The following is a 23,513-nucleotide window of genomic DNA, read 5'->3' on the forward strand; positions in this document are numbered from 1 at the left end:
CTCTCCCTCCTCATAACTCGTTCAACAGAGGACCCCGGCTCATAACTCGTTCACAACCCAGGCGCCTCTCCCATCATAACTCGAGTCTCAACTCTGTTAAAGCGTCTCTCCCTCCTCATAACTGAGGTGTGGGCCTCGCGCGAAGGGTTTTATTGCCACGCCCAGCGAACCCTCTGGAATGTCTAGTCACACCCTGTTAGGTGATGTCGCCTCAGCCCTGATTGGTTGATGAGGTCTTACCAGCTCCGCCCTTGATGGCTGCCTGACGTGGCCACACCCCCACTCTTGCGCTCCGCCCCCTTTTCGGGCCTTACCTCATGGAAGTTGGGCTGGTTCGAGCGAAAGCCCATGGGCAGCGAACGCTACCGGCCCAACGCGTAACAAACCGCGAGGGGCAATGGGGTGCAGACTGGATAGTGCTCAATGGAGTCGATTGAAGGGAGGGTGCAAAATGAACGGGGCCTACTTAGGGCTGTCAACCGAGCCGAGACCGGGACGAAATCCCGGAGGTTTCGGCTTTCGAGACGGTCTCGGGACGGTCCCGAGATAAATTGATTGACGCAATTTCTCGGTAAAAAAATCCCGGTTAAAATTCCAACTTCTTGCAGATATTTTCCATAATAGAGGCATTTATTGAGCCTTGCTTTCATTACTCTGCTTCTGCACAAGCATCATTTTTCGCAAGTGCAGCTGAACTGACACAAACGATGATAGATAAAGTAAACTCACTGTTCCAGGATTTTCCCCTTGTCAACAAACAATGCACTGCAAACGAATCCGAATTCCGAATCCGGATCTTCACCAACACCTAATCATGTCGTCCTTGTCACACACGCTGCATCTCCACAAAATTTCGTCCGAATCCGTCCACAACTTTTTGAGATATTGTGTTCACAAACAAACGGACAAACAGACAGGAGTGAAAACATAACCTGCATCTACCTTTGGTGGCGGAGGTAACGAAATCAGGATGAAGGTCCCAATGAAAATCCGCCTCATCACGACTTTATTTAAACCGTTGAATCCTTCCGCTGTATCACTCCGCCTCGCCCCGCCTTACGCTGCGGTCACGTGTCCGTCCTTGGAGACGAGTTACGGAATGTGGTTGCTATGGTCTTTTGCACATTAATATCGAGGGACTCGCTCGAGGCCCCGTGATTGGAGGGACGATGTTTATTTAGATTATAAACACGTTTATAACGGATTATTCTACACACAATGTATTAATACAAGTACAATACATTATGTAGTTTTATGAAATGAGTTTTTGATGAACGTTTATGTTTAATTGCAACGCTAAATCTATAAATTGTAAGAATCCCTCGGGGTTTGGTGTGACGGTTTGAATGTGAAAGTATTTTGGTTATCTTATCTCCACTTTAGGCCTGATAAGTTGATTACGTTTACTTTAGTCACAGAGTCAAAATAAGGAGGAGGGGGGGGGGGGGGGGGTGGGTGATCACTACACCGCCTGCTTTATAATTTACTAGCAGAAGTACCCGGCGGGGGAGGGGAGGGGAACGGGGGGGTGGGGGGGGAGCGAGCCCCTTGGCGATCACAACTCACAAAATGATAATGAAACTCCAACCGGGACTCGAATATGCCTGGGCAGAAACATTTTCTCCCTCTGACATTCCGAGCAAGAAATTACACGACAATACAAACTGTAATGAGATAACCCGGTCCCGTCGATGGCCGATCATCTGCATGTAGGCGGTGTATTTTATTTCATCCCGGTAAATGGAAGCTAAGTCGGAATTTAAGTACTCAACATCAGAAATGAATTTTTTTCATTGTTGTTTATATATTGTAATGAAATTCCATTATTTTTGAAGCCTTATTATTTATTTATTAATGTTTTTTTTTTTTTTTTTTTTTTTTTTTTTTACTTTGCCGGGAACCGAGCCGATCCGAGATCCCGTTATGAAAATTGAAAATTGATCGAGACGGTTCCGAGACGGGATTTTGAATCTAGCTAACAGCACTAGGCCTACTCTTCTTTGTTTTACACAATGCAGATGCAACTATTGGAAATGGCCTGATCCTAAACACATACTATGAAATAACTAATGTTCTAAGGTGACCTACGTGTTGCATGTGGCCTAACTATGGGGTGCAACCTTTAACCTTTAATGATGTTACCTGTGTGGGTTCTCAAAACCGCAACACTGCACCCCTCCTTTCACCAGGCTCGTGGCCGAGCCGAACCACATACCAGTGAGGACGGCCGGCTTCAAGCAAGGGTCAGGACTACCTTTTAAATTAGTGTGACACTTAGGTGAGGTTACCTCTACATTTAACCTAACACCCTGAGTGCGACAGTTTTAAACATTAGATATGTCCCACCTGCTGCGGTGTGTACTATCTAACTGACTCACGCCCACAATTAACCGAATTACGGAATTATTCTCAAACTACATATAAAGCCGGTGGGGAGCATGTTATTTACAAGACACTAATTATTTACAAATCTACAACCCAGGACCTGCCTTTTGTGGGAAGAGAGAAGGAATTTTGAAAAGAGGAAACACAAATGCAATGCACTGCACCAATACACCATACACCCATATGCACCAAAATAAAATAAAAAATGCACAAAAAGCACCATCACCAAAAATGCACAATCATGAAAAATGCACAAAACCATTTCAAATTAATCACTGATGAGGTCTTGTGCTTGGCTGCTGGGCCGATGGATCTTCTTGCTTCGTGTTCTTCGGTGTGCCATTATAAAACTTACAGTCTTCTTGTCCTGACACACCGGAGATTAATAAAAAGGAACAAACCGTGTCCGCTTTTTATTTTGGCCAGCAGGGCCAGCTTAGGTGGTCCGACTGCATGGCATGTGCGCCACTTAAGAACAGTGGTCCGCAAGTAAGATGCTGCTGGCAGCAATGGTTTGCTCCAGCAAAGGTGCCAGGCCACAGAACGTGTGGTCCATATGGTGTACCGGTGCAGGCACAGGCAGCAGGGTGCAGCGCAAAGGTGCAGCCGCACCGCTCAGGACACCTGCACACTCCCCTCAACAAAAGACCATGGGTCCATGGGTGGGGAGGAAAGACAAAGCAGAGGTTAGCGGGGGCAAGGGCGCAAGGGTACACACAAAACAAGGTAATGTGACATGAGGGGCGCGGGATGAGCGAGCGGAGAAAGCTCGTCCCTAGCCGTACGTGACCCCCTCCATGTCACCTACTCTACCCCTGCCCTTCCCCGTATTTACACTTTTTACAAATTCCGTCGCTACGTCTCGTCTTTTCCATCCCCTCTAGTTCCAAATTCGTCATCCCTTCCCTCCCAAGAAGGAAGAGATGGAATCACACACAATGTCTCACCCACGTCATGATGCGTCTTTCATTCCAAACATTTGCAAAAACTGGTGTGGAGTCCTATCACCTCAGTGAGTGGATGTGTATGGTGCGAAGAGATTTCATCCTAACTATCCTCTAATTGACATTAACTCTTAAACTACCCGGGGTCTTGCCCTGCCAATCCAATTGGCCTCTTTACACTATGTGGTTCTAAAAACCAATTCCCATTGACCATCCTGTGGTGCCTCCCAAATTTGGGGTCTCACTCCCCCAATTTTTCTCACTGTGCCCTCGCACAATTTCGGGGCTGGGTCGTGTGGGTCCACCAGCAGGTCTACCGACCTGCGCACCTCCGCCACTGAAGTCGCCACCCGAGCTTGCCTAGCTCCTGCGACTACCCTAACCTGGGGAAGGCCCTCCTGGCTCTCTCACCCCACTAATGCCCTCCCTGGCATTGGGCTACCCGGGTCCTCTCCTCGGGCCCCGTTGAACTCTACACAACTGAACTCTAACTGGCTCCCAGAGCGAACTCTAACTGGCTCCCAGAGCCTCCCTGCGGCCTCACCTGGCCGACAGACTACCAGTGGCGGAGTGCCCCAATAACCATACTTACCAATTAAGCCCACACGCCCAGCCATCTCCACAGACTTATGCACCCCTCAAAGCAATACTTTGCTACTACACGCACCACATATGTCAATATCCAACAAATTTACCTACTCCCTCCAACTAACTTTAAACCACCCCCCCCCCCCCGGGTATTCGTGAAGGGGTCCATCTTCCCCCATCCACTCCTTCGCACCATGCACTCCACACCACTCATTCCACCCACCATTTACTCCACACCATTTATCCCATCCCATTTATTCACTTGCACCCCATGCAAGTCATTCACTCAACACCATTACACATGTTCACAATACTCCATTCATACACTTTTACACACACACACACATCATTCACCACCATTGCCTCATTTCACCAAGCCCAAGAGGCACGGTGGTTTCCATCCAATTCCTCATTTGCGCCTAAAGCGCATCCTCAAGCTCATACACACAGCATCATCTACCTAACTACTTCCCTCTAATACTAGTGTTTTCCCTGTCTTCCCTTTACACTAAGCACATCCCTCGTCATTATCAACCAACTAATCTCTCTACGTCCCCACTACTGGTACAATAGTCACTACTTAAATCTCGGTCTCCTATGCTCACTTCTAAGTCCCTAACATTATCCTAGCCCGCCCTCGGCTAGTTTATACTGCCAAACCCCATAAACTACTGCTCCTCTGCCCACATTTTGATAACGAATGGTAAAGCTACCATTCGCCATCACTGCTACCATTTGTCCACTATCTAGGAGCCTCTCGTGCGGGAATACATTTTCACAGCTCGGCTTCGAAAAACAGAGCCATGCATACGGGTGGTCTATCTCCTGTTGGTTGGGTCCATCCGGCATTTTCGATTCTGGGGAGGAGGCATACTCAGGCCGAGGTTCCAGGCGCCATCCCTGCACAGAGCCTTTCGGTCTCAGCCACGATGACCCAACCTCCCCCGGCTGGAGCACCGCGCCCGCCAGGGGGCGAAGGTCCGACCTGGCCTACCTCCCCCGGAATCGTGCCGTTCGCCTTTCCCGTCAAAGCGCGGCACCGACCATACAGGGCGGGACCCAGCCCGAATCATGCACGGCGCTCCTTGCGAGAGCGCCGCGGCAACGATCCCCGCCGGCTCCCGCAGCACACAAAGCACCCCGCGCACCGAGGACTCGCGTCGGCTATCCGTCGGCCTAAATGCTGCCCCGGACTGCGTCGATGCTTGGATCGCATTCTCACATCCACACGCGACCCTTTTCTCACTCGCACATCCCATACACTCCGTTAACTCTGCCACTGCACGCTCTCGTGCACACTCCTCCGTTCCACACTCAGGTGCACACCACTCGCTGCTCGCACACTCCCATTACATCCTCTGTAACAACCATGGGTGTGCACTCCTGCATACACCCACTCACCCGCTCCGGTGTGCATCCCCACACACTCTCTCCATCCATCTCTGGTGTGCATCCTCGCACACTCTCTCTGACATGCTCTGGTGTGCATCCTCGCACACTCTCCACAGCCATTGCACACTCTGTATCGCACTCTGTTTCAACACACTCTTCCCACACACACTCCATTGTGCACTCACTCTCACTTTCGCACTCTGTTTCACACTCGCACTTCGGCACACACCTTATCCTCACACTCGCGCCATTCACCTTCACACCTCGCACCACGGACCTTCCACAAGCGCCCGGGTGACGTCGGGATCCCAAGCGCGCAAAAAATCATTTCGCGCCAAACACTTTCGCGCCAAACCTTTTTGCGCCATATACAGCCCTACTTACCTCCGGAATCCTCCTCTCCTGCACCAACTGCAAACTTCCATTTTGGATAGGCAGCACGACATCATAATGCGAATGCAGACTTTGTGTACATTCCATTTCTTTCTTCAATTCATGTACTACCTCTGCCGTCTCCTTAACCCCGATTTCCACTACACACATGTCTTTTTCTTTATTAAGCTCGACGGCCGCTGGCGCACATAAAATAAAATTTTCCAACTCGGCGGTCGTCGGCTTTTCTATTCCCCATGTCGCGATTTCTACCCCGGTCCACTTAACTTCGCTTTGCTCCACCTCGCTTTCCACGCGCTTCTCAAATCGCGCTACCCCGTCGCATACCAATGTGCCTTTCCCGCTCGACCTGCGGTGTATGTCTCTCCCAAATTTTTTTATGTGGCCACACATTCTGTTTTCAAACCCCGTTAACCCGTCCTTCATACCTTTCATTTGATTCTCTCGGGTGGCCATTCTGTTTTCCAACCCCGTTAACCCCTCGTTCATTTCTCCATGTGGCCACCCATGTCCTTCAATTGGCCCCCAAATTTGCTTTCTAATCCCCCCAATTTGCTTTCTAATCCCCCCAATTTGCTTTCCATTCGCTCGCTATCGGCCCTCATTTCTCCCATCTCCTTACTCAATCCCCCAATTTGGCTTCCCAATTGCTCACTGGTACTCCTTGCTTCGTCCCTCATTTCCTGACTGATTCGCTCACTACAAGGATTCATCCTATGCTCTGACTCGATCATACAAGCCCTGAATTGTGCCATAAGGACTTGAAGGTCCATAACCCCTACTTGCGCAGCCGGCGCGGCCCTCGCCGCCATGTGCGAAGCGCCGCCATTTTGTTCGCCTGCCACGCCTACTGCTGCACCCTCTCCAATTTCCTCTTCCATTTCTCCCAATGGTCCCAATTCTTCCTGGGGGTCCTGGGTCGATTCGAATTCCTCCTCATCTACCCCCCACCGGCATCCGACCGCCTTGGCTATCCATGGCACGATTTAATTTAGATGTTAATTCAATAAATTTCGGCCGCTCGTAATTTTGAGTGCGTTAGGCGCACTTCGGGTCAAATCCCACTCCCCGACACCAATTGTTGCGGATCCCCTCTTCGGCCTTCCCCTTTACCAAGAGGGGGTTAATCCCCTTGTCTTTTACTGACCGACGGGATCCGGGGGCTATGACGTCCTTCCCGGGCAGCGTTAGGTAGGGTTTTTAGGACTAGGGATTCGCTATTACCTAAGTACTAACGCTGGCCGGAAACGAGGAAATAACTCCTGCCCGAATCACGGATGTTGATGTAATATGCCGAGCGCATAGCGATCCGCGATCCGAGCTGTTAACCAAAAACTAAACCCGATTCTAAGCGGTTGTATTCGTGCTGCGAGGAAATGACTAAAACGGTCGGACTAAGAGGGAAAGGAATAACACAAGAATTTATTAACAATTTGTACACGAAGAAGAAGAGGAAGAAAAGTAATGTACAGTGAAGAGGAAGAAGCAGATACACAGGGCAGCCTTATTCAGTCCTATACTTATTCCTTGGACATGGGCCCGTTCGCACTCAGACTCACTCTCAGACTCACTCACACGGGGTTGTAGATGGTCGGGTTGAGGGTCCTCCGATGGCGTCCACTGCTCGCTCCGGTCCCTGACTCGTACCACGAAGCAGATGGTGAGGTAGACAAGCTCTCCGCGTGGCGTTGGCGCGAAGCGGACAATTATATTGGGGAAAGGTAAGCTGGGCGATTATACTGCGTATGTAATAGTTGTGCCGGCGCCTTTATCAGCGCTCCCGGTATCGCTGGGTACAACAAGCCACTTCCCCAAGCCCTCCGCAATGCCACGTAAACCCTTCAATACTGGCACCTTCCACAATAGTCCTTCTGCACGAATGCCAATGCTTGGCTTCCCTCACGAGTCCTCACAAAAGTCCTTCGCAACGCTGCAGTCCTCTGCAATGCGTGCCACGCGCCAGTCCTTCGTCGGTCCTTTGTAAAGCGCAATCAATCCTTTCAATGCTTGTCACAGCGCGTCTCTCCTCATAACTCCAGACTCAACTCTGTTCAAGTGCCTCTCCCTCCTCATAACTCGTTCAACAGAGGACCCCGGCTCATAACTCGTTCACAACCCAAGCGCCTCTCCCATCATAACTCGAGTCTCAACTCTGTTTAAGCGTCTCTCCCTCCTCATAACTGAGGTGGGGGCCTCGCGCGAAGGGTTTTATTGCCACGCCCAGCGAACTCTCTGGAATCTCTAGCCACACCCTGTCAGGCGATGTCGCCTCAGCCCTGATTGGTTGATGAGGTCTTACCGGCTCTGCCCTTGATGGCTGCCTGACGTGGCCACACCCCCACCCTTGCGCTCTGCCCCCTTTGCGGGCCTTACCTCATGGCATTTGGGCTGGTTCGAGCGAAAGCCCAAGGGCAGCGAACGATACCGGCCCAACGCGTAACAAACCGCGAGGGGCAATGGGGTGCAGACTGGATAGTGCTCAATGGAGTCGATTGGAGGGTGGGTGCAAAATGAACGGGGCCTACTCTTATTTGTTTTACACAACGCAGATGCAACTATTGGAAATGGCCTTATCCTAAACACATACTATGAAATAACTAACGTTCTTAGGTGACCTACGTGTTGCATGTGGCCTAACTATGGGGTGCAACCGTTAACCTTTAATGATGTTACCTGTGTGGGTTCTCAAAACCGCAACAATATAAATGTGTATATATACAGAACTTGGTTTACTTTTCAAGATTTCCTCCAGTTTCCGACATTTATTTCTTCCCTTGGAATGGAAGCTTTTGTATGCCTTCAGTGTAGAATTATTTTGGAGTCCTTGACAAGCATTCATTACCATACTATGCTGTCAATCATCTGTATATTTCAACAGCCATGATGTTTTCATTGACCAGAAAGTAAATAATTATTTGCTGTTCCACCTGCTTTGTCTTGCTTGCCATGTAAGCTTTCATATGGCTTCCGTGTATAATTATTTTGAAGTGTAGAATGCGGATGACCTTGACAGGCATTCATTATCCTACTATGCTGTCAATCGTCTGTGTATTTCAACAGCAATGATGTTTTTGTTGTCCAGAAAATAAATAATTATTTACTGTTTCATCTACTTTATCTTGCTTGCCACCATGTTTGTTTTCAGCACACACATTTAAGTAGGACACGCGTGATGATTCGTATTCGTTGCCAAGCCTATTCTCAAAAAGCGTTTGTCTATATGCATTAATCAGCCTCTTATTATAAAAAAAAAGTTTCAAGTGTGAACCACCCTTCTCTATGTAAATTCAAATTTTTTACATAGAAACACATCTCAGAAATCAATATGATAGGAGCAAATGTGAGCACTTAAGATTGTATGTACAAGGGCATGTTGAAAAGTAATGCCTCATGTTATTTTTCTCCAAAACAGGTGAAGATATTTTAATGAAACAAAGTGCAGTCTGCACAATAGTTCTTACAGCCACTGGGTCTTAACTTTCATGATTCTGACAATAAGGGCCAAATCTACAAAAGACGTGTCTTGCTAACGCATGCCTTACCCTTAAACGCTGTGAAAAACATCATTGTATGCGCACAGCTAATCACCCGTCTAAATACCAATTTATGATGGGAGATAAACAGCCGATTAGTTGTGCATGTCTAAGCAGCCGATTAGCCTGTGAAACGCCACATGTATCTCCAACATCCAATTTAAATGATGCACTTGCGTAGAATCACAACGCCACGGACAATATTGTTGGAGGGGATTCAGTGCATTGCTGCTCCTCATTGTAGGTTGCTCCGGGCCATCTTCTGCTACATTCAGCAGCCAACGAAATGATTCCTTCCAGAGTCTGTAACTCCAGACATTTTTATATTGTCATACTTCTCCAGAGAATTGCATCTATAAATCGAAGATAAATCGATGCATCACGTCGGCAAACTCAATCGATGCATCACATTTTCCTATCCTCTTCTGCCTCCTCTTGAGCTAATTCAAGAAATTGTCCCATGTAAACTACCAATTATAAGCTAGGCAATGCTTGATTCAAGGCCTTAAATGCACTCTTGAACATGCCCTCACCAACGTGTAAAAGTTTATTTGTTATTGAAATGCTTGCGATTAGGTTTTGATCGCGCATTAGATAATCACTCTTCGCCTGTTGGCAGCTAACTTTGAACTTGTGATCATCACACGATTAGCGATTCTACACACGGCCAACTCTTAAACACCTTTCACAAATTCGGCCCTAGATGACTCTGTGCTATGTTAAGAAAGATTGCAGAGGGCAGAACAACGTTGTCAGTGAAGTGAAGCACTGAAGATAAGAGTTGGAATGACTGACTGGACCTAAGATGACTGGAGATTACATGAGATGAGAGTTCGGGTGACTGACTGGAGTGAAAATGACTGGAGACTACTGAATATGAGACTTTGAATGACTGGAGATGAGAGTTGGGTGCATCATTACGATCCAGGGAGTAAGAGAGGGACGTTAGGATCCAGAGAGTCTTTCGTAGACAGTTCTTTGGTCTTCATATTGGTTTATGCCTACTGAATCTGAAGGCAGACTCCCAAAGCAAAGGCTAAAACCAAGATTAGACATTCACAGGTCTTTTACGTATGAACATCAATGCAACAAGAAACACATGTGCACCATGGTACAATAAAGATTGATGTTGGTGTCTGGCTTTGTTTCATTCGAATATCATTACCTGTTTTGGAGAAAAAGAATAGGAGGCATTATTTTTCAACACGCCTTCATTTATGTCAATAAGTGTACCAAACAGGCCTGGGTTGTTTTCAAAACCAAACTGCTTGATGGAGTATGTAACATTTGTAATGTACCATACACTTTTCAGAACCTCTTGCATGTGTTGGTACTTGATATAATTTTCTTGCAAAACGTACTGCTCTCCCTGCAGGCCCTGAACCTCGTCCCCTGTTGAAGGGTGCAAATCGTACATATCGTGTCTGGTTGGACCCAAACCAGTACCAGCAAGACATGACCACAGTCATAAAGCATGGATCTCCTGACGTGTATGAGACATTCAACTTGATAATGCGCAGGAAGCCCAAAGAGAATAATTTCAAGGTGTGTTGTTGAGAAATACAGGCCTTTTAATTAATTAATGCATTTAATTAAGTAATTCATTCATTTATTCCTTTTGACCAGTGATCCATCTTCCCCTTCAGTTTCTGGCTTATGAAAGAGCTATCCTAAACACACGCACACACGTACACATGTACGATTTTGATTTATACACATTATATGTGACATATTTTACTGTATATTATATACACACACACACAGTGCCTTCAGTAAGCATTTTACAGCCCTTGACTTTTTCACATTTAGTTGTGTTACAGCCTGAATTTAAAATGAGTTAAGTTAAAAAATATTGTCACCAATCTACACAAAATACCCCATAATGACAAATTGCAAACGATTTTTGAAATTTTTACACATATATTGAAAATGAAATACAGAAATATCTAATTTGCATAAGTATTCAGCCCCCTCAGTCATTACTTCATAGAAGCGCCTTTGGCAGCGGTTACAACTTCGAGTTTTCTTGCGTATGTCTGTATCAGATATGCACATCTGGATTTGGGGAGTTTCTCCCATTTCTCCTTGCAGATTTGTTCAAGCTCTGTCAAGTTTGATGGGGAGCATCGGTGAATAGCAATCTTTAGGTATTGCCACAGATTCTCAATGGTATATAAGTCTGGGCTTTGGCAGGGCCACTCGAGGACTGTCATGTTCTTGTTGTGAAGTCATTCCAGTGTTGCTTTGGCTGTAAGCTTGGGGTTATTGTCCTGTTGGAATGTAAATCTTCACTGCAGTCTGAGGTCTTTTGCACTCTGAAGCAGATTCTCCTCAAGGATTTGCCTGTATTTAGCTCCATTCATTGTTCCTTTTACAAAGACTTAAAAGTCTTCCAGTCCCTGCCGCTGAAAAGCATCCCCATAGTATGATGCTGCCACCACCATGCTTCACGGTGGGGATAGTGTTAGATGGGTGATGAGCTGTGCTTGGTTTCCGCCAGACATAGCACTCAGGCCAAAGAGTTCCATTTTCATCTCATCAGACCACAGAATCTTTTGCCTCATGTCTCTCAATCTCAAATCTCAAATCTCAAATCGACCTCTCTCTCATTCACGTGCTTTTTTTTTTTTTTTTTTTAAACTCTAGGCTGTGATGTGCCTTTTTCTCAGGAGTGGCCTCCGTGACCTTGGTTGGGGGGTGGGGGAGTGGGGGTAACTTCCCGGAACACATTGGGTACAGGTGGACAGGTAGCGCCATATAGTGGCGGTGTTTTACAGCGGGGTGCTTTTAAGGAGAAATCTCTCTCCCCAAAGAATGTTGACCCATGGATTTATCTTTGGTCTATCCTCTGAATGCTGAGTACCAAGCGATTAAACAGCATGTACCATTTTAAAATCTTTGGTATAATTCGGTCAGGATTGAAATTGAGCTTTCGACCTCCCACAATCAGAGCAGCTGCTCTAATCGCAATGCCAATGTGTCTGGCGAAGCTTATAATGAAACCAGAAACATGTAATGCCTATTGTTAGAGACACTTTTGAAAATTGACCTCATGCTATGGTGCTACACTACCACAATGAATGAATGAATGAATGATCGTTTTAAGGCCATTTTCCCCGCTAGAGCGGGGGTTAGCCTTGCGGGCCCCATGACAATCATGGTTCCCTGTTTGAGGCAATGTTTTTATGGCCGGATGCCCTTCCTGACTCCAACCCTTGGTCACGCTCTTATGATGCGCAGGGATACGGTGTACCTATTCTAAACCGGGGTACACACCGGGATCATTCATCCCAGCAAGCTGGTACTCAATTTGCCGACCTCGGAAGGATGACAGGCTGAGTCAACCCCCCTGGTGTTAAATTAGCGATCGACCGGGATTCGAACCCAGGATCCTAGGATCCCAAGCCGGCACCCTAACCGCTAATCCAACACCACAAATGTGCTGTAAATTATGTTTGAACACAGTAGAACACAGTAGTCGATTTTTATTGTTGAACTACATAATAGAGTTGCCCACCGATATGCATGTTGTATCTTTTTGCCTCCAAAAATTAGTTAAAGTATGATGCAGGTCTAAAGGTATTTGGTCTAAAGTAGACCAAACAACACAACACAACATGCATTTTAAGGCCATTTTCCCTGCTAGAGCGGGGGTAAAGTAGACCAAACACGCTTCATATTTGCATCTGTTTCATTTTGTCTTCTGAGCGGGTGCAGACGGAACATTGAGGATCCTCAATGAGATGTTGTTTTTCGGCGGTTACGGCATAGTCCGTAACCCACAAATGGCCATTTTTACATCGTGCTGCCATTCCACTCAACACAGGCTACATGCCCGACCTAAGTAATAGATACTCAGTATTATAGCCACATACCTGTCGTAATGACATGTTCTCCACACATTCACAGGTGCGAATCGTCAGAGGAAAGTTTTCAAAACTGGCATCAAGTTATCCAACAGAGTCCCAAGGCTGCCAAAACATCCCAGTGCAATCAAATGTTCTTGGAAAATTGGACATATTCCAAGCGTTAAGGCCTCAAGTCGCTGCACGTTGTACACATGTAAAATAAAACAAATAACGTCTATGCAAACAATGTCAAATGTGAAAGCAATCTGAAGATCTCATGTCGAACTCTTGCGTTCTTTTTCCTGACAATGCCGTCTGATGTCGAAAATTGCAGAATAAGGAATTGAAAAATTCCTGCGCAATAACTGCAGTGCACTGATAAGTGAAGTGTATATACTATATATATCTATATATATTGGCTCACCAAAAATATCGTATACGGAAATTCAACAGAATTGTATGCAAATACTCTCAGGGGGATAGAATAGTCTGCGCATCATAAACAGATGGCCCCTCACGATGCCACAAACGTGAACGTGCGGTGGCATTGCAGTCGAACAGGTAATGAAACGTATAGCACAGCATGCTGTGACATATGTCTAGTAACCTCAAGGATGAACTTTTAGATTAAAACGAAATGCGCTGAGAACACAGTTGAAACTGTCACGCACAAAACACTGCTAATTGTGGTTTATTCGATTCTGGCGAGCGATTGAAGCACACCTTAGAGTTTAGAATTTCGCAACGCTGCATGCATCCAGACATGCAGTTCCTAGACTTGTTCATAATCGCAACAATGGGATGCAGTGTACACACCGTGGCAGTGCCTTCACATCACAAGATTCATTGTGCGAAGCATTAGTGCCAGAGAACAACACGTTGTTTATGAATTTTATGGACTGTTTGAAAGCCCTGTACCAGCACTGGCAAGTTCACTGTGCGAGGTGCATCGAGAACAAGGCTCTTTGACTGGAGGCTTCTGGATTTCATTAAGAAAAGAAGGAATATGTTTACCAACAGAAGTGCTAATGTTCCCTTTTAAAACGTGTTTGTGTTCACTAATGCTTTGTTTATCGAACACGGGCTTGGCCGCCCCATGACCCTCATACAGATTCCTGTTTCTCATGAGATCGGGTCGAAATCTGATGACTGTCTAATCAGATCTCATGAGCAGTGTGTCATGGGAAGTGGCCACATCATTAAAATACCCTATTGAAGCAAGTCGCAGGATGAAGTAAAGGCACTCGTATCAAAAATGCAGCATGCCCTCATGGCACAACAACACCTCACGGCATGAAAAGTGCATCACAGGTTGTTGTCATCCTTCACCTGTGGCATAATAATTCTCATAGCAATTTCGGATGATATGAATGAGGCCCTTACTTCAAAGCACGAGAGAATTGCACATCAGCATATTTATATATGTCCATTTCTGATCCTTCAACCAAATTATTTTCTGAAACCGTAAAGTCTGAAGCAGGATGCAATCAAACCACACGAGGCTCATTTTGTCGCGGATCTTAACATACCTTGCGTTCTGCCACCATTCAGTGTAGCATACCATCAGAACAAATGCAGATTTAAATGCTCAAAATTCAGCATAATTCTTCAACATATGTTCTTCTGTCGCTTTTTTCCCCTCTGTGCAGGCAGTGTTGGAGACGATTAGGGATCTGATGAACACAGAATGTGTGGTCCCCGACTGGCTGCATGACATCATCCTGGGCTATGGGAACCCTGGCAGTGCGCACTACACCAAGATGCCCAACCAGATCTCATCACTCAATTTCAATGACACATTCCTGAGCCTAGATCACTTGCGGGCTAGCTTTCCCGGATATAAAGTCAATGTCACAGTCTCGGATACAGCCCGCCAAGAGCCCCCTTTCCGGTATTATGCAATTTCATTTCGTGCTGAATTTGTCTTGCAACCTTTATTCATCTCTTTGCTGTGACGGCGTGTGATTTGGTACCAACAAAGGAATTGGCATGCATATGCTAACTGTCATTTGGAAACATCAAGTATTTTGCACTTGTGTCCCACACAGTTCAGGCTTAATATTCTACAAATGTGCCTATCCCTGTTTTTATTTATTAGTCCCCTACCGGTGTACACCGGAGGGGACTATAGGTTTGCACGCCGTCCCTCAGTCCGTCAGTCCGTCACGCAAAGAGCAGTTTTCCGGACTTTTTTTCCTAAACCCTTAATGCTAATGATTTCAAACTTGGTACATGGTTTCCTCATGATAAGTTACAGATCAAGTTCGAACTTCACGACGTTTCGATCATTTTTGACAAAGTTATGGCACTTTGTTGTCCCCCGTCGCACCGCGGAGCGAAAGGGGGACTATGGTTTTCCCCTGCGTCTGTGTGTGCGAACGTGTGTGCGTGTGTGCGTGTGTCCGTGCGTGCGTGCGTGTGTAAGCGAAGGACCGAATTCTAATTTGGTGTGTGGGTGCAACCCACGTCAAAATCTAAGATGGCCGCCGCCATGTATGTCTGAACCTTGTGAGCGGAATATCTTGAAAAACAAGCATTCTGAGTATTGCGCTGCAATACATGTCCCCTACCAAAGTTCAAAGTGCCATAACTTTGTCAAAAATGATCGAATATGCAAATTTATGCACGGTTGATGCTGGTTTTCAAACTTGATCTGAGGTATGCTGAGACGCATGTGTCACGCCTCGCCTCGTTGATAAGCCCGCAAGGTCGCTCCGTGGAGCGGCCTGCACGTATTGCACTGTGTGAATTATATAAATTATTACCAACTCACGGTCTGATGTACTAGCGATTCAAGAGATATCCTTTTTTTTTTTCTTTTTTTTTCTCGTTTAATTAATGATATCTGCCAAACCACGTGCCCTATCGCAAATTCCAAAAGGACATTTTAGTAGACTGACATGCTGAACAGATTTGTGAAGTTTCCCCTCGATTGGATCAAAAATGAGGGAGGGGCTCGGTTTTAAAGGTTCATGCTTAAAAAGGTCAAAACTCTGAAACCATCAGTAATTTATTATATTTTTCGGTTCACGATCAATGATCGATGTGTATATATATATATGTTGCTCAGCTTGGCTCCGCCCCTCCAGAAAGTGCGCGCTGTGTCGCGCTGTTGACGTTCGCGAGACGTGGCTGAGGACGCGCAGTGCGGCTTGAGGAGAACTCGAGAATAAACAAGAGATATCCATTTAAAAAAATATTTTCGTTTAATTAACGATATCTGCCAAACCACCTGCCCTATCGCAAATTCCAAAAGGACATTTTAGTGCTGAACAGATCTGTGAAGTTTCCCCTCGATTGGATCAAAAATGAGCGAGGAGCTCTGTTTTAAAGGTTCATGCTTAAAAACGTCATAACTCTGAAACCATGTGACGCATGACGTCATGCTCGCTGACTTTTTTGTTCGTCACGGGTATGCGATACTGCCTGCAAAGTTGGCCTCGATCTGTTCAGCCGTTGCAGAGAAAAAGGGGTTTTCGTGTTTTCATGAAAAATAATATGGCGACCGAACCACGTGACCTGTGACGTCATAATTACCATTAAAATATTCTACAGACCGAGTCCATCATATGGTGAAAATTTTTATCTCAATCGGTCCTATTATTGCAGAGAAATTGGTTTTTAAAGGAAATTAAAACTTAAAATGGCACTGAGTTAAGGATCATCAGAATGATCAGAATTACCAAAGTTCAAAGTGCCATAACTTTGTTAAAAATGATCGAAACGTCGTGAAGTTCGAACTTGACCTGTAACTTATCATGAGGAAATCATGTGCCGTTTGAAATCATTAGCATTAAGCATTTAGAAAAAAAGTCCGGAAAACTGTTCTTTGCGTGACGGGCTGACGGACTGACGGACTGACTGACGGACTGACAGACTGACAGACTGAGGGACGGCGTGCAAACCTATAGTCCCCTCCGGTGTACACCGGTAGGGGACTAATAAGCGAAGTACCAACTTCTAATCTGGTGTGTGGGTGTATCTAGGCATAAGGAAGAACGCTATTGAAAATTGGGTCGCCACGTCAAAATCCAAGATGGCCGCCGCCATGTATGTCTGAACCTTGTGAGCGGAATATCTTGAAAAACAAGCATTCTGAGTATTGCGCTGCAATACATGTCCCCTACCAAAGTTCAAAGTGCCATAACTTTGTCAAAAATGATCGAATATGCAAATTTATGCCCGGTTGATGCTGGTTTTCAAGCTTGATCTGAGGTATGGTGAGACACGTGTGTCACGCCTCGCCTCGTTGATAAGCCCGCAAGGTCGCTCCGTGGAGCGGCCTGCACGTATTGGACTGTGTGAATTATATAATTTATTAACAACTCACGGTCTGAGGTACTAGCGATTCAAGAGATATCCATTTGAAATTTTTTTTTTTTCGTTTAATTAATGATATCTGCCAAACCACGTGCCCTATCGCAAATTCCAAAAGGACATTTTAGTAGACTGACATGCTGAACAGATTTGTGAAGTTTCCCCTCGATTGGATCAAAAATGAGGGAGGGGCTCGGTTTTAAAGGTTCATGCTTAGCAACGTCATAACTCTGAAACCATCAGTAATTGATCATATTTTTCGGTTCACGATCAATAATAATAATAATAATAATTCATTTATTTTGTATAGCGCTTTTCCAGAAGCCCAAAGGCGCTTTGACAGAGTGGAAAACATAATGCATAACAATACATGAAAACAACAATTGCAAAAAGACAAGAATCAAGAAAACAAACAGCAGCGATATACGGCATATATATAAGACAAGAATCAAAAAGACAAGACAAGAATCAATAGGGAAATATTTAAAGCAAAAGGAGGGAGAAGGAGAAGAGATAGTCAGGGGTTAAATGCTGTGGGTTGAATGTTGAATGCAGCGTTGAACAGGTGGGTCTTTAGTGATGTTTTGAATGTGGTGAGTGAGGAGGAGTCTCTGATGGTGTGAGGTAGTGAGTTCCAGAGGGTGGGAGCAGCGATGGAGAAGGCCCTGTCCCCCCAGGATCTGAATTTGGTCCGGATGGAGGGGGTCAGGAGGTTGGTACCAGCAGAGCGGAGGTTGCGGGTGGGAGTGTGTCTGGAGAGGAGGTCAGCCAGGTAGGATGGGGCCAGGTTATGGAGGGCTTTGTATGTCAAGAGGAGGATTTTGTACTGGATTCTCTGGGGGATGGGGAGCCAGTGAAGCTTGTAAAGGACGGGGGTGATGTGGTCACGGGTCCGGGAATGAGTGAGTAGACGGGCAGCGGAGTTCTGAATGTATTGGAGTTTATTGGTGATTTTTGAGGGTGAACCATAGAGGAGGCTATTGCAGTAGTCCAGACGGGAGGTGATGAAGGCGTGGATGAGGGTTTCTGCAGCCGTGGAGGAGAGGGATGAGCGGAGACGGGCAATGTTTTTCAGGTGAAAGAAGGCTGACTTTGTGATCTGTTTAGTGTATTTGTCGAAGGAAAGGGTTTGGTCAAAGATGACGCCAAGATTCCGGATGTGAGGGGAGGTGGATACTGGGATACCGTCGATGTTGAGGGCAAAGTTATGGGTGGATTTTGTGAGCGTTTTTGGGCCAATGATGATTATTTCAGATTTATCACAGTTAAGCTTGAGGAAGTTGATTTGAAGCCAGGATTTTATTTCAGTGATGCAGTTTGTCAGGATAGAGTGGGTGTCGGTGGAGACGGACTTGGTGGAGATGAAAAGCTGGATGTCATCAGCGAAGCAGTGGAATTGGAGACCATGACGGCGGATTAAGTGACCGAGCGGGGACAGGTAAAGGATGAAGAGGAGGGGGCCAAGAACTGAACCTTGGGGGACACCTTGGGGGAGGGGAGCAGTGGGGGATTTGCAGTTATTGATGGAGATGAACTGGCATCTGTCAGAGAGGTATGATTTAATCCAAGAGAGGGCAGTGCCGGTGACGTTAAAGGTGGATTCAAGTCGGGTGAGGAGGATAGTGTGATCGATGGTGTCAAAGGCAGCGCTGAGGTCGAGGAGGACGAGAATGTTGAGGTTGCCAGCGTCAGAGGAGAGGAGAAGGTCGTTGGTGATTTTGAGGAGAGCAGTTTCAGTACTGTGGTTGGAGCGGAATCCGGATTGGAATGTTTCATACAAGTTATTGGCAGAGAGATGATGTTTGAGTTGAGTGGCTACAGCGCGTTCCAAAACTTTTGACAGAAAGGGTAGGTTGGAGATGGGTCTGAAGTTGTTTAGGGTGTCAGGGTTTAGACCAGGTTTTTTTAGAATGGGGGTAACAGCAGCAATTTTGAGGGAAGGTGGGACGATGCCTGTAGACAGGGAGGAGTTTATTGTTGCAATGATAAGTGGAGAGAGAGCAGGGAGGGAGGCTTTGACAAAGCTGGAGGGGATGGGGTCAAGAGTGCAGGTGGCAGTTTTCATTCCTATGAGGAGTTCAGAGAGGTCAGTAGGAGAGATTGGGGAGAACCGAGACAGGGGATGGCAGGACAAGGGGGGGCAGGTGGTTGGAGGGGGAGCGGGTGCGGCGGTGGTCAAGCTGTTGTAGATGTTGTCAATTTTGCGTTGGAAGAAAGAGAGGAAGGAGATGCAGTTGTCTACTGTGAATGACTGGGTGGTGGTGTTCAGGGGGCGGAGGAGTTTGTTTATTGTCGAGAAGAGTGCTTTTGGGTTTCCGGAGCCAGAGTGGATAATTTGAGAGTAGTAGGCAGAGCGGGCGCGGGAGAGGGCATCTTTGTAGTGTTGTATGTGGTCCTTGTAGGCTTGGGAGTGAACTGTGAGACCCGTTTTATTGCGGAGTCTTTCAAGTTGGCGAGCACGAGTTTTCATCAGGTGGAGTTCAGGGGTAAACCAGGGAGCAGAATGGGTGAAAGAAACTGTTTTGGTTTTTACAGGCGCAAGCTGGTCAAGGCAGGAGGAGAGAGTGTGGTTGTAGTAGTCAGTGAGGTCGGAAGGGGTGTGGAGGTCAATGAAGGGAGAAGTGGACATTTTTTCAGAGAGGGTGGATGAGAATGAGGTAGGTGAAAGAGCGTTTAGCTTACGGAAGTTGATTGTGCGATAATGCCTTGGTGTTGGGGCGGGGATGTTGATGGTCAGAGTGATGGCTAAGTGGTCAGAGAGGGTGAGGTCGGAGCCATAGAGATGGTGCAAATTTAATCCAGTGGAGCAGACAAGGTCCAAAATGTGACCACGGATATGGGTAGGAAAGTCGACATGTTGAGTGAGGTTAAAGCAGGTGAGTAAATCAGTGAAGTCAGTGGTTATTGTGGAGTCAGTGGAGTCCATGTGGATATTGAAATCACCAAGGAGGAGGATTGAGGGGGAGAGGGAACATAGCTGGGTCAGAAAGTAGGAGAAGTCAGACAGGAATGATGGGTGTGGTTTGGGAGGGCGGTAGACGACAGCCATGACTGACTGCGTGTGACCAGAGAGTTTTAAAGCCAGGTGTTCAAATGATGGAGCAGATGAGATGGAGATGAGGTTGGTCTTGATGTCTTGACGGTGGATAACGGCAATTCCACCACCTCGGCCCTCCGAGCGTGGTTTATTGACGTAGGAATATCCACTGGGTGTGGTGAGGTTGAGTGTGTAGTAGTCCAGAGGTTGTTGCCAGGTTTCGGTGAGACAGAGAAAGTCCAGTTTGTTATCCAGGATGTATTCGTTCAGGATGAGGCATTTATTGTTGAGGGACCGGGTGTTGAACAGGGTGAGCTTGATGTTGTTTTGAACAGCAGGGATGAATTCAGGTGATTTAGCCAGGGTTCGTAGGCAAGAGGTGCGATCGTGTGGGTTGCTGTGACCAGGTGCGCTGGGACGAAGAGTGAGAGTGCGCTGAGCCGACCAGAGGACGGGGATGGAGTGACCTGATTGCGAATAAACAAACTTGCGACCGGAGCCACGGTGAATGTACCTGGGTCGTCGGAGGAGTCCATTTGATTTGATGGCAGAGATGCATGATGGGGTGGAGCGGGTATTGAGCAGAAGAAGCCTTGCGGCGGAGTACTTCAGAGCCATGCCAGGCAGGAGCGAAGGGACGAGTACGAGGCCAAGGTCGAGGAGGCAAAGCGGCAAACGCAGCGGCAAACGCAGCGGCAAACGACTGCAGCCGCTAATCAAGACCACAGCGGCAAACAAGGCCACAAGGCCACCGGCAAACAAGGCCACGGCCACAAACAACGGGAGCGGGCCTTTCGAATTCCGTATTCCGTACCATCAAAAGCAGATTCCGTTATCCAGCCGGAGAACACGCGGCACGTGCGGGTGTGAAAAGGCAGGACAGGTGTGAGATGTCAGGTCAGAAAGGTAGAAGCGGACCCTGTACATCCATCCAGTCGGAGAAGCGGCGAATATGCAACGCCAGCGTCCTCTCGCAACCGAACCCGGAACTTGCGGTCGCCTAGCACCACCGGAAATGATCGATGTGTATATGTTGCTCGGCTTGGCTCCGTCCCTCCGGAAAGCACGCGCTGTGTCGCGCTGTTGACGTTCGCGTGACGAGGCTGAGGACGCGCAGTGCGGCCTGAGGAGAACTCGAGAATAAACAAGAGATATCCATTTAAAAAAATATTTTCGTTTAACAATATCTGCCAAACCACGTGCCCTATTGCAAATTCCAAAAGGACATTTTAGTGTTGAACAGATCTGTGAAGTTTCCCCTCGATTGGATCAAAAATGAGGGAGGAGCTCGGTTTCAAAGGTTCATGCTTAAAAACGTCATAACTCTGAAACCATGTGACGCATGACGTTATGCTCGCTGACTTTTTTGTTCGTCTTGGGTATGCGATTCTGCCTGCAAAGTTTGGCCTCGATATTTTCAGCCGTTGCAGAGAAAAAGGGGTTTTCGTGTTTTCACGAAAAACAATATGGCGACCGAACCACGTGACCTGTGACGTCATAATTAACATTAAAATATTCTACAGACCGATTCCATCAAATGGTGAAAATTTTATCTCAATCGGTCCTATTATTGCAGAGAAATTGGTTTTTAAAGGAAATTAAAACTTAAAATGGCACTGAGTTAAGGGTCATCAGAATTATCAGAATTACCAAAGTTCAAAGTGCCATAACTTTGTTAAAAATGATCGAAACGTCGTGAAGTTCGAACTTGACCTGTAACCTATCATGAGGAAACCATGTGCCGTTTGAAATCATTAGCATTAAGCGTTTAGAAAAAAAAGTCCGGAAAACTGTTCTTTGTGTGACGGACGGACGGACGGACGGACTGACTGACTGACTGACTGACTGACGGCGTGCAAACCTATAGTCCCCTCCGGTGTAAACTGGACGGGGACTAATAAATGAACTACTAACTTCTAATCTGGTGTGTGGGTGTATCTACGCATAAGGGAGAACGCTATTGAAAATTGGGTCGCCACGTCAAAATCCAAGATCGCCGCCTTGCGTCTTCCACTTTGTCAACTCGCATCACTTCAACGACGGGGGACCTAGGCGTAACGGTTGTTTATTCTAGAGTTCTCCTCAAGCCGCACCGCGTGCCTTCAGCCTCGTCTCGCGAACGTCAAAAGCGCAACAAAGCGCGCGCTTTCGGGAGGGACGGAGCCAAGCCAAGCAACATAATATACACCGATCATTGATCGTGAACCGGAAAATCTAATAAATTACTGATATTTAGCGAGTCGAAAGGTTCTTTATCAACAACGTATTTTCTCGTGCTTCTGCTGACCTGTCTGTGAGGTGTTTAAATCGAAGTCCCGAGTGCACATCACAGGTGAGCCCGTCCTGAGGTAATTAGTGTTTGGGAACGATTCAGAACCTGTGGTTAAATAACCCTTGGTAATTTCCCCAACAGTTTTCCGGACGATAGACTACCGGTAGGGGACATGTATTGCAGCGCAATACCCAGAATGCTTGTTTATTATTATTTTTTTGTATTATTAACAAGATCGAGGCTCATGTAAGAGCTAACATTAATCAAAAAAAAAAAAACGGACACAAAGCATATAATAAAGGGAGCGGGAGACAAGATGGGGATAGAGAGAGGGAAGCACACAAGTTCAACAGTAGAGAACAGGGACATTGGGAGATCAGTGGGAGGGAGAGTGCTTAGGGGGAAGAGGCATGGGAAGGGGGGGGGGGGGGGGGATGGGAGAGGTATAAAACACATGGACACTGCACTGCTAGGACTTCCAGGAAGGAAGTTGGTATTTCAAAAAAGTGGATCTGAGGTGAATTAATGGGGGTAGAAAAGATCAAGGTTTTGGATGGGGGAAGATAAGAGATGGTGGTGAACAGCTGTTTTAAAGACCTGGAGGGGGGAGTAGGATTGAAGAGAGTGAGGGTGTTTGTTCCAGAGGCGAGAGAAAAGAGGTATGAAAGAGTGAAGGTGAGCAGAGAGTCTTGATTTTGGCAATTTCACAATAAGAGGGTTGCTGGCAGATCTTGTGCAACCTGTAGAAATATTTGGGGGACAGAGCACAGATAGAGCTGGGGGGGGGAGCTAGGCCAGAGAGGA

At 46.7% G+C, this 23,513-nt stretch overlaps 1 protein-coding gene across 4 annotated transcripts in view; it reads left to right on the top strand.

Moving 5' to 3' along the window:
* Window positions 1–23,513, top strand: part of AQR (aquarius intron-binding spliceosomal factor) — a 172,743-nt gene that overhangs the window by 108,162 nt on the left and 41,068 nt on the right. For all 4 annotated transcript variants that reach the window (XM_068103356.2, XM_068103357.2, XM_068103359.2 and 1 more), the window contains exons 20-21: window positions 10,611–10,780; window positions 14,733–14,974. In XM_068103356.2, the coding sequence (XP_067959457.2) occupies window positions 10,611–10,780; window positions 14,733–14,974 (412 nt within the window). The remainder of the gene's footprint in view (window positions 1–10,610; window positions 10,781–14,732; window positions 14,975–23,513) is intronic.

The sequence above is a fragment of the Myxine glutinosa genome, chromosome 1 (assembly GCF_964187855.1).
Source record: "Myxine glutinosa chromosome 1, kmMyxGlut1.1, whole genome shotgun sequence".
In the NCBI taxonomy this organism is placed as follows: Eukaryota; Metazoa; Chordata; class Myxini; order Myxiniformes; family Myxinidae; genus Myxine; species Myxine glutinosa.